We start from the raw sequence: 11,404 nt of genomic DNA on the forward strand, positions 1-11,404 counted from the left end.
ATCCGACCCTGATACATTTGATATAAGTGGATTTTTTTTATGAAGATCTCTCTAACCTTTACGGATATTTTTATGAAATTATTCGAACTTCCCATCTCAAATTGATTTTTTTAAGTTAGGACGTCATTTTCTGCTTACTAACAATTAAAAATAAATCACCTGAAGATCTTTCAATTCATATTTCGATTCTAATGGGAATTAAAAACACACAATTATCTGCATTACTACCTATCAGCCCTACGTAAAAGCCACAAAGGAATTGGGTTAAGTTTACCATGAATAAATGACATCATCAATACTATGTGTTTATTAGAAAAAATTAATTCATCGGGCAGTCGTTTGACGTCAATCCTTTCCTGGTAAACTCTAACCCAGTCTTTTTTAAGCTTTAAAGGTTGATAGGTAAATTCCACAGATATCTTATATAAAACACTTATATAAAACACTAGATAGAGCTACTCTGTATTTCCCAAACAACGAAAGGTGAAGCTTTTCTGACACTGCAATGACTTCAAAAATTCAAGGACCTCGCAAGCTAAATCGTGATGTCATTCATTCAAGATGGCGGATTATTTTAATAGGGTAGGAAAAGCTCTATCTACCCTAATATACGATATCTATGGTGTATTACAATCTAATCTCTTTAGATAAACACACCATATAAATAAACATGGATGGTAACAGGGCAAGCCGAGCAACCAAGATCGCTCGATTTGTAGCTGTTTTTATAGCTCTCCTGGCTATCCAGATCGGATTTGGTTCATATGGTGTTATCTATACTAAACTTGCTAAAGGTGCAAAAACGACTGCTTTGGTTTTCTGTTTTTATCGTGATGCTGGTTGTACACCTGTGTTGTTCTTAGCTGCTTATGTTGCTGAGAGAAGGATTCTATTCATCAAAACGAAAGGGTAAGAATTGTTGTATGATTTCTTTAATGTGGTTGGCTATATCGATAAAACCAGTATAATAGCTGCATGTTTTTCGTTAGATTTTCGTATGAAAGAAGATTGGTTTCTAGTTTGCCAGGATTGGATAAAATCAAACGTCTGAGCTCATTACATTGACACGTTCATATATACATACACGCTTTTTTTTATAAGAATACCTTCTATAAGAATATCAGGGTGAAAATTGGCCAAATCGTAAGAATACCCAAAAAAAAAACAGAAACCCCGAATTAAATCGTTTTTTCTTTCATTTTCAGTGAATTTCTACTGTTTTTCATCATGGGGTTTTTTGGTATGTTTATCAATCAATTCTCATATATCCAAGGAGTTGTATTCACCACTCCAGATACTGCATCAATGTTTCAGTCCCTGATTCCAGTATTGGTCGTCATTATTGCTATCTTGGTGAGAAACGAACCGTTCCCAAAGATTAGAACCAAAACTGGACTCGCTAAACTATTAGGAATTTTATTTGCTACCGTTGGCGCCCTCGTAATGGCGTACGCCAAACAGAACGCCAAGAATAAATCAGACGCTGATAAAAATTTAACACAGCCAACATGGTATGGATATTTGTTTCTGGTTTCGAATATAACATGTACAGCCGGCTGGATTGTTGTTCAGAAAAAGTTCATCTTCAATAGAATGGATTCTAGATTCCGCGAGTACCCTATAAACACTACGGCTTGGACATATTTCTCTGGTGCAGTATGTATGGGGTTTGCTTCAATCTATTACGCCGAAAAGCCGAGTGCTTTCGCTATAGAAAATCATAATGTCATCTTTTGTTTGTTATATGCTGTCTTTATAACATCAGCTATGTGTTACATGCTTATAACATGGTGTAATATGCAAGTGAATTCATCATTTGTGACAGCTACTTGGCCACTACAGGTGTTATTTTGTGCAATTTTATCTTATATCGTTCTTGGTGAAGTTATGGTTGCACTTCAAATTGTAGGTGGACTAATGATTATTGGTGCATTGTTGGCTGTGACTTGGTCAAGTTACACTGAACAAATGTACTTACAAAATAAACAACCTTCCTTAGAATGTCACGTAGAAGACGAGGACCCCTTATTATATGCAGAATAGATTGTATTAATTTTTAAGTTTTATCGCTGTTGGAAAAGCTTATGATTCCTTTAGACAGCGGTTTTAATTTTCATACAGAAGCTCAGATAAAAATTAACCAACGAACGCGTTTTAAATAATAGATACTTTCTTGAGATTTACGCTTTGGCATCGTTTTTTGTATTATTAACATGCTTGATGCTGAAAACTATTCTCAATGTCAATTCGAAGCTGTGTGAAAAAATTAGCAATATCGTTTATTTTCAAGTCTAATTAAAGCTACGTTTGAATTAAATCTTTTATTTTTATATAATTGTAATTTATTTTGAATTGAATTTTTAAAATTTTATTAGATGATATATCATTTTTGAATTTTAAAAAGTTAATTTTTCGGTAAGATTATGAAATTAAAGTGTAAACTACATACACAAAAAATCGCAATTAAATTTCCAACATCTTTTACACCTTTTGATCTTGGTGACTTCATTAAACCCTATGCACCTAAAGTTACAAGGGAATGTATTCTTTCTCAGACTATTTCCACTGCGCTCTGCCACAATGAATAATTAATAAGATACCTCCATGAAAAGTTTGAAAGCCCCAAGAAAAACTTTTTTAAATAACGTGCTAGGAGTGCTCAACTTTAGAATCGTTTTCACTGTCCCAGAATGCATACGTTTATTTCAATATCTAACAAGGGGTTAAAACCCACGATACTGAGGAATCCTTTCTTTAGAAGATATATAACGTCGTTGAGGTTGTTTTTTATTCTTATAAGAAGAATGTTAGAGATATCGGCACATGATTGCCATAAGGAAAAGCACACGCTCTACAAAGGAGATGTGCTATTTACCATTTTTAGTATTAAAAGGCGTTAAATGGGTACTCCTCCTTTGTGTTTTAACAATGTCAATTATAAAGTGGTCTGTTAGTAGAGGGCATTTTGTAAAATCGCTCGACTGTTTTGTTAAAAGCACTTGTTATACATTTTTGGAAAGCTGAGGGGTAGGGGAATCGAAATTACTATGTTTCCAATTTTTTTTCGGACACTTTGGTGTGATTTTCGGACAAATATGACGGTCTCAGGCAAAAATCATAGGGTTAAAAATTAATGAAAATTTTAGCTCGAGAAAACGGAGACCTGTTGTATATTTTTGGAAAGCTCTCAAAAAATTAGGATTAGAGATATATTGCAGGTATGGTGATTTCAGTACCTAACTCGAGATATTGAGCTTCAAAAAGCGCAAAACTGGACAAAAATAGCTGTTTCTGCTGAAAAACACGGTTTTCAAGGGTTAATATCTTCGAGTTAGGTACAGAAAGTCACCTACTACTTGCAATATATCTCTAATCTTAATTTTTTGAGAGCTTTCCAAAAATATACAACAGGTCTCCGTTTTCTCGAGCTAAAATTTTCATTAATTTTTAACCCTATGATTTTTGCCTGAGACCGTCATATTTGTCCGAAAATCACACCAAAGTGTCCGAAAAAAAATTGGAAACATAGTAATTTCGATTCCCCTACCCCTTAGCTTTCCAAAAATGTATAACAAGTGCTTCTAACAAAACAGTCAAGCGATTCCAAAAAATCGAACAAAATTCCCCCTACTATGTGTCCTATTACATGTTTTTTTTTATAAGCAAGTGTATGCCCCTTGGTCAAGCTCGAGTATGCTTAAGCTTTCAAAGCATCCAGACATGAAATATGCTTATTATATGCTTAAGAATTATTATGCTTTTGATTCACCCAACCAAATTTTTTAATAAAATCTTTAAAATTTGGTTAATATTCGATTCAAAAAGCATTTAAATTTTTGAGCAGTGGAATGAGGCTAGCCATGGAATGTCTTTTTTTACTTGACCACTTGCAAACCTTTTTGAATAGAAAGAGATTGACTACTTGAAAAAATATTTCAGGCTAGCGTATATGCTTATGTTATGCTTAGGAAATCTGCAAATCTGAGCCTTCGTATGCTTATAAGCGTTATGCTTATAAAAAAAAAACATGTATGTTTGTAATTCAATCTCTGTTTACTTTATGTTAAGAGAACACAAGCGACTTTTTATTTTATGTACCATATGAAGTTAGCATTCTTGTTTTGGTACGTTCGGTGACTTTTTGACAAACTGTGGATAGGTTTTGGATGATTCGATTTCAGACATCTCAGGTCTTTAACGTTGGAAGAAACACAAAGGATGAACTTATTTTTAGTATAGAAAGATATATTTTTTTTTGTATAAAATTCTACTCATATTGGAATCTTGCGAATTCGAATTAGCGGTAGCTAACTATATATATTTTGTATACTGATATTTAGTTATAAGAAATTATCATGAAGACAGTGATAGATTTGACGAAAGTGGATTTCTTGAAGAACTTTCCAACCTTTCTATGAATATCTTCATAAAATTATTCGAACTTCCCTTTTCAAATAGATTTTTTTTTAAGTTTGTAAGTCAATTTTTCTACATACAATACTCAAGTAACGATGTAAAAATAATAGATAACCAACTACCTCTAGAAGGCACTTCTCCCAAGAGAACAACCATTGTTTTCCTATTGTAATGAGCACTCCTTTAAATAGCTCTGTGTGCAGTGCGTGTTATGCTTTTAGCTAGATTTTGACACACATTTTGACATCCACTGAATTGATAGAAAATTTGAATTGTTATTTACTGCAAATTTTGGAATTTTTTTCAAAAGATAAAGGTACCAATCTTTAGACAAATTGACTACGGATCGGCCTGATACCACTTAATCTTCATCTGGATAAATAAACGCTCATAAAATGATGTTATCTGAAAAATATATGTGTGATTTGAAGTGCGATATCTCACGAATGAAAAGTGCATGAAGGTTGCCTGATACAGAATAAACAGATGAATGTTTATAGAACAATAATATCTAATTAAAAAATTCCTTCTGTGAGGCTGCCTATAGGAAAATACACTTTTTCTAACCCAAATTTTGGAAAAATATATATCACGTGATCGATTCTGTCCAATAGAAGGTTGCAAATGAAGCAAGTTTTTATTTAATTGCACTTTTTACGATGCAAAATGTCATTAATATTTTTACAACCGTAACACGGATGTTTTTTGAGAATCAAGGCAAGTTGGTTATCTATTATTTTTACATCGTTGACTCAAGTCAAAATTAAGAAATAATTCACCTGAGGATTTTTACAATTCATATAATCGGTCAAAGAGGGAATTGAAAAAACAATTAGGAGCACTCACATTTAATATAATATATCTATGGTGTATTACAATCTCATCTCTTTAGAAGCACACCACATAAATAAATATGGATTGTAACAGGGCAAGCCGAGCAACCAAGATCGCTCGATTTGTAGCTGTTTTTATAGCTCTCCTGGCTATCCAGATCGGATTTGGTTCATATGGTGTTATCTATACTAAACTTGCTAAAGGTGCAAAAACGACTGCTTTGGTTTTCTGTTTTTATCGTGATGCTGGTTGTACACCTGTGTTGTTCTTAGCTGCTTATGTTGCTGAGAGAAGAATTCAATTCATAAAAACTAAAGGGTAAGAATTGTTGTTTGATTTATTTTAGCTGTTTGGGAAAATCGATAGAACTAGGCCAGACTCTACTTCTGACTGAACTTTAATTTTTGATTTTGATTGCGCTGAGTCCAGTGAGACTCATCTTGAATTTTTTCACTTTCGTTTTCAAAAATTATATGAAAACAATAAAATATGTTTAAAACTCCCATCCAAACTTTAGAAACAATTGGTCATAGTTTTCTGTTTGTTTTTCGTCAAAAGGGGACTGGATCTAGTGGTCTGGATTTGCTACCACCTCAAACAAAGCCAAAAAATGGAGCCTGTCAAATTGCACCTGGCCACTTATCAGCACTATCCAGTCTATCAAAAAGCTATAAGTGGCCGATAAAACCAGATATCTTATATAAAACACAGACCTACGGTGGATAGACAACATCAGTTTTTTACATTTTTAACATTTCCTCCTGTATCAGTCTTTAAAGCCAAATCCCACGTTAAATCTTTTTTTTCTCGTTTTTCAGTGAATTTCTACTGTTTTTCATCATGGGATTTTTTGGTATGTTTATCGGTCAATTCTCGTATATCCAAGGAGTTGTTTTTACCACTCCTGATACTGCATCAATGTTTCAGTCCTTAGTTCCAGTATTGGTCGTCATTATTGCTATCTTGGTGAGAAACGAACCGTTCCCAAAGATTAGAACCAAAACTGGACTCGCTAAACTATTAGGAATTTTATTTGCTACCGTTGGCGCCCTCGTAATGGCGTACGCCAAACAGAACGCCAAGAATAAATCAGATGCTGATAAGAATTTGACACCCCCAACATGGTATGGCTATCTGTTTCTGGTTTCGAATATAACATGTACAGCCGGCTGGATTGTTGTTCAGAAAAAGTTCATCTTCAATAGAATGGATTCTAGATTCCGCGAGTACCCTATAAACACTACGGCTTAGACATATGTCTCTGGTGCAGTATGTATGGGGTTTGCTTCAATCTATTACGCAGAAAAGCCAGGTGCTTTCGCTATAGAAAATCATAATGTCATATTTTGTTTATTATATGCTGTCTTTATAACATCAGCTATGTGTTATATGCTTATAGCATGGTGTAATATGCAAGTGAATTCATCATTTGTGACAGCTACTTGGCCACTACAGGTGTTATTTTGTGCAATCATGTCTTATATCGTTCTTGGTGAAGTTATGGTTGCACTTCAAATTGTAGGTGGACTAATGATTATCGGTGCATTGTTGGCAGTGACTTGGTCGAGCTACACTGAACAAATGTACTCACGAAATAAACAACCTTCCTTAGAATGTCACGTAGAAGACGAGAACCCCTTGTTATATGCAGAATAGATTGTATTAATTTTTAAGTTTTATCGCTGTTGGAAAAGCTTATGATTCCTTTAGACAGCGGTTTTAATTTTCATACAAAGCTCAGATAAAAATTAACCAATGAACGCGGTTAAAATAATGAATACTTTCTTGAGATTTACGCTTCGGCATCGTTTTTTGTATTATTAACATGCTTGATGCTGAAAACTATTCTAAATGTCAGTTCGAAGCTGTGTGAAAAATTAGCAATATCGTTTATTTTCAAGTCTAGTTAAAGCTACGTTTGAATTAAATCTTTTATTTTTATATAATTGTAATTTATTTTGAATTGAAAATCATATTTGAATTTTAAAAAGTTAATTTTTCGGTAAGATTATGAAATTAAAGTGTAAACTACATACACAAAAAATCGCAATTAAATTTCCAACATCTTTTACACCTTTTGATCTTGGTGACTTCATTAAACTCTATGCACCTAAAGTTACAAGGGAATGTACTCTTTATCAGACTATTTCCACTGCGCTCTGCCACAATGAATAATTAATAAGATACCTCCATGAAAAGTTTGAAAGCCCCAAGAAAAACTTTTTTAAATAACGTACTAGGAGTGCTCAACTTTAGAATCGTTTTCACTGTCCCAGAATGCATACGTTTATTTCAATATCTAACAAGGGGTTAAAACCCACGATACAGAGGAATCCTTTCTTTAGAAGATATATAACGTCGTTGAGGTTGTTTTTTATTCTTATAAGAAAAATGTTAGAGATATCGTCACATGATTGCCATAAGGAAAAGCGCACATTCTACAAAGGAGATGTGCTATTTACCATTTTTAGTATTATAAAAGGAGTTAAATGGGTACTCCTCCTGTGTGTTTTAAGAATGTCAATCATGAAGTGGTCTGTGTGCTATTATGTTAGTAATTCAATCTGTGTTTACTCTATGTCGAGAGAACACAAGCGACTTTTTATGTACCAATTGAAGTTAGCATTCTTGTTTTGGTATTTTCGGTGATTTTTTGACAAACTGTGGATAGGTTTTGGATGATTCTATTCATGATATGTACCACTCGTACCACTGCAATTACTTTTCTGTTTTGCTCCACCCAATACGTCACTTTTTCTATTGTTTAAGTGACGTATTGGGTGGACATTTTTAAAAGTTCCCAGAAGACTCTCCAGTGGTGCATATCATGAATTTCAGACATCTCAGGTCTATTAAGTTGGAAGAAACACAAACGATGAAATTTTTTTAGTATAGTAAGATATATATTTTTTTGTATAAAATTCTACTCATATCGGAATTTCGCTAATTCGAACTAACGATAGTTAACTATATATATTTTGTATACCTTATCGGTGAAAACTTCGTCGGGGAAAAGTGATGAAATTTTGGCCAAGTGACGAATATTTTCCCCGACGAAAATTTTCCCCGGCGTTAATGCGTTTACCAACTACCAGCAAGTGACAAATATTTTTCCCTGACGAAAATTTTCCACGACAAAAATTTTCCCCGACGAAGTTTTCCCCAATAAGGTATTGAAATTTAGTTATATGAAATTATCATGATGACAGTGATAGATTTGACGAAAGTGGATTTCCTGAAGAACTTTCCAACCTTTCTATGAATATCTTCATAAAATTATTCGAACTTCCCTTTTCAAATAGATTGTTTTTTAAGTTTGTAAGTCAATTTTTCTACATACAATACTCAAGTCAAAATTAAGAAATAATTCACCTGCGGATTTTTACAATTTAGGTTTTTACAGTAGGTTACAGTAGAAACCTAAACCTAGGTTTTATATGTTGAAACTGTTTGACACTGCGATGAATTCTAAATTTCATGGATCTCGCAAGCTAAACTGTTACGTCATTCATCGAAAATGGCGGATTATTTTGCTTCAAATAGGGTAGGAAAAGCTCTATCTAGTGTTTAATATACGATATCTATGGTGTATTCCAATCTCATCTCTTTAGAAGCACACCACATAAATAAATATGGATGGTAACAAGGCAAGCCGAGCAAACAAGATCGTTCAATTTGTAGCTGTTTTTATAGCTCTCCTGGCTCTCCAGATTGGATTTGGTGCATATGGTGTTATCTATACTAAACTTGCTAAAGGTGCAAAAACGACTGCTTTGGTTTTCTGTTTTTATCGTGATGCTGGTTGTACACCTGTGTTGTTCTTAGCGGCTTATGTTGCTGAGAGAAGAATTCAATTCATAAAAACGAAAGGGTAAGAATTTTTGTATGATTCTTAATTATCTGGTTGGCAACATTGATCAGCATAACATCAACATAATTTTCCTTAAAGTTTTACATGAAAGAAGATTGGTTTCGAGTTTTACCTGGATCAAATAAATTCAAACGTCTGAAGTCATTTACATTGGCACATTCATATTCATGATATGCAACACTGCAATGTCTTCTGACATTACATCACGGACCCAATAACTGATTGGTTGAAAGTGACGTAAAATCAGTCAATATGTCACTTGCAACCAATCAGCTGTTGGGTCCGTGGAAGGCATTGCATATCATGAATATACACACTGAACTTGACGTCGTTTGACTGGTAGCTTCGAATCCAATCCTGTTTCAATGATAGTGTTGATATGTGCATATCGCTGTCTCAAAAACTAACTTTGGTTTACACGTTGGTTAAGAAGAACCAAGTTCAAAAAATTTGTTGTGGGATGAATATAGAATTAATATCAGAAGCAGAGGGACACGACCCTGGGTCCTACGCCCTGCGTCTTACTTTCAACCCCTCAAAATTCCAGATATTTTTTTCGTTGTCCACGTGCAGTGGAAAGACAGCATCAGTTTTTTACATTTTTACATTTTCTCCATGTATCAATTAGTCTTTATTAAGCCAGAACCCCGTGTTAAATCTTTTTTTTCTCGTTTTTTTAGTGAATTTCTACTGTTTTTCATCATGGGATTTTTTGGTATGTTTATCAATCAATTCTCATATATCCAAGGAGTTGTATTCACCACTCCTGATACTGCATCAATGTTCCAGGCCTTAATTCCAATATTGGTCGTCATTGTTGCTATATTGGTGAAAAACGAACCGTTCCCAAAGATTAGAACCAAAACTGGACTGGCTAAACTCTTAGGGATTTTATTTGCTACCGTCGGCGCCCTCGTAATGGCGTACGCCAAACAGAACGCCAAGAATAAATCAGATGCTGATAAAAATTTAACACCGCCAACATGGTATGGATATTTGTTTCTGGTTTCGAATATAACATGTTCAGCCGGCTGGATGGTTGTTCAGAAAAAGTTCATCTTCAATAGAATGGATTCTAGATTCCGCGAGTACCCTATAAACACTACAGCTTGGACATATTTCTCTGGTGCAGTATGTATGGGGTTTGCTTCAATCTATTACGCAGAAAAGCCAAGTGCTTTCGCTGTAGAAAATCATAATGTCATATTTTGTTTATTATATGCTATCTTTATAACATCAGCTATGTGTTATATGCTTATAACATGGTGTAATATGCAAGTGAATTCGTCATTTGTGGCAGCTACTTGGCCACTACAGGTGTTATTTTGTGCAATTTTATCTTATATCGTTCTTGGTGAAGTCATGGTTGCACTTCAAGTTGTAGGTGGACTAATGATTATTGGTGCATTGTTGGCAGTGACTTGGTCAAGTTACACTGAACAAATGTACTCACATAAACAACCTTCCTTAGAATGTCACGTAGAAGACGAGAACCCCTTGTTATATGCAGAATAGATTGTATTAATTTTTAAGTTTTATCGCTGTTGAAAAAGCTTATGATTCCTTTAAAAATTAACCAATGAACGCGGTTAAAATAATTGATACTTTCTTGAGATTTACGCTTTGGCATCGTTTTTTTTATTAACATGTTTGATGCTGAAAACTATTCTCAATGTCAATTCGAAGCTGTGTGAAAAAATTAGCAATATCGTTTATTTTCAAATCTAGTTAAAGCTAGGTTTGAATTAAATCTTTATTTTTATATAATTGTAATTTGTTTTGAATTGAATTTTAAAAATTTTTATTATATATTATGCATGATTTTTTGCACAAAGTTGCATAACTGTAAACCCTCGAATGTGACGGAGCTCGATTTTTTTGAAAAAAAAAATTTGGGTAAATTTCAGCTACTTTGTGAAAAATTGGATCATTGTTTTTTTCTGATTTTTTTTTGCATGAAAGTAGGTAAAAGATGGCTCAAGCAGATTTTTGTGAAAAAGGAATTTTTCAGCTCAAAAAACAATTCTTTATCTATAAGAATCACTATTAGTAAGCATACATCAATGTTCATAAAATTACTGAATTTTTTTATGAGATATGTTTTTTTTGCTCACAAAGTCTTGAATATGAAAGAATATTTCAAGAGCATGAAATTTTGGTTTCTAAACGTTGTTTTTTATAAGAAACAAACGACTTATTTTAATAGATCGTCAATATTTGTGTTCTGAATGATTGTTTAACGGTCACGTAGATATCAATTATATATGTTAAATGCATAACTAG

General features: G+C 33.6%; 4 protein-coding genes across 4 annotated transcripts; all 4 read left to right on the forward strand.

Annotated features, from left to right (window-relative positions):
• Nucleotides 1-617: 617 nt before the first annotated feature.
• On the forward strand, nucleotides 618-2,461 carry LOC136822118 (uncharacterized). The gene is made up of 2 exons (XM_067078341.1): nucleotides 618-909; nucleotides 1,206-2,461. The coding sequence occupies exons 1-2, from the start codon at nucleotides 671-673 to the stop codon at nucleotides 2,041-2,043; spliced, it is 1,077 nt and encodes a 358-aa protein (XP_066934442.1). The 5' UTR covers nucleotides 618-670; the 3' UTR covers nucleotides 2,044-2,461.
• A 2,840-nt stretch (nucleotides 2,462-5,301) lies between these two features.
• Nucleotides 5,302-7,029, forward strand: LOC136822043 (uncharacterized). The gene is made up of 2 exons (XM_067078263.1): nucleotides 5,302-5,568; nucleotides 6,069-7,029. The coding sequence occupies exons 1-2, from the start codon at nucleotides 5,330-5,332 to the stop codon at nucleotides 6,499-6,501; spliced, it is 672 nt and encodes a 223-aa protein (XP_066934364.1). The 5' UTR covers nucleotides 5,302-5,329; the 3' UTR covers nucleotides 6,502-7,029.
• Nucleotides 6,526-6,906, forward strand: LOC136822089 (uncharacterized). Its single transcript, XM_067078303.1, has one exon. The coding sequence runs from the start codon at nucleotides 6,526-6,528 to the stop codon at nucleotides 6,904-6,906; it is 381 nt and encodes a 126-aa protein (XP_066934404.1).
• Nucleotides 7,030-8,755: 1,726 nt separating the features above from the next.
• On the forward strand, nucleotides 8,756-11,131 carry LOC136822081 (uncharacterized). Its single transcript, XM_067078292.1, has 2 exons — nucleotides 8,756-9,121; nucleotides 9,802-11,131. The coding sequence occupies exons 1-2, from the start codon at nucleotides 8,883-8,885 to the stop codon at nucleotides 10,634-10,636; spliced, it is 1,074 nt and encodes a 357-aa protein (XP_066934393.1). The 5' UTR covers nucleotides 8,756-8,882; the 3' UTR covers nucleotides 10,637-11,131.
• The last annotated feature ends 273 nt before the right edge of the window (nucleotides 11,132-11,404 follow it).

The sequence above is a fragment of the Clytia hemisphaerica genome, unplaced genomic scaffold (genome assembly GCF_902728285.1).
Source record: "Clytia hemisphaerica strain Z4C2 unplaced genomic scaffold, Clytia hemisphaerica genome assembly, whole genome shotgun sequence".
Lineage (NCBI taxonomy): Eukaryota > Metazoa > Cnidaria > Hydrozoa > Leptothecata > Clytiidae > Clytia > Clytia hemisphaerica.

Excerpts from the sequence above, each read along its gene's own strand:
- LOC136822118 (XM_067078341.1), top strand. The coding sequence starts at position 671 with ATGGATGGTAACAGGGCAAGCCGAGCAACCAAGATCGCTCGATTTGTA. Across the intron at positions 910-1,205 it reads CTATTCATCAAAACGAAAGG|TGAATTTCTACTGTTTTTCA; the intron begins GTAAGAATTGTT and ends TTTCATTTTCAG.
- LOC136822043 (XM_067078263.1), top strand. The coding sequence starts at position 5,330 with ATGGATTGTAACAGGGCAAGCCGAGCAACCAAGATCGCTCGATTTGTA. Across the intron at positions 5,569-6,068 it reads CAATTCATAAAAACTAAAGG|TGAATTTCTACTGTTTTTCA; the intron begins GTAAGAATTGTT and ends CTCGTTTTTCAG.
- LOC136822089 (XM_067078303.1), top strand. The coding sequence starts at position 6,526 with ATGGGGTTTGCTTCAATCTATTACGCAGAAAAGCCAGGTGCTTTCGCT.
- LOC136822081 (XM_067078292.1), top strand. The coding sequence starts at position 8,883 with ATGGATGGTAACAAGGCAAGCCGAGCAAACAAGATCGTTCAATTTGTA. Across the intron at positions 9,122-9,801 it reads CAATTCATAAAAACGAAAGG|TGAATTTCTACTGTTTTTCA; the intron begins GTAAGAATTTTT and ends TCGTTTTTTTAG.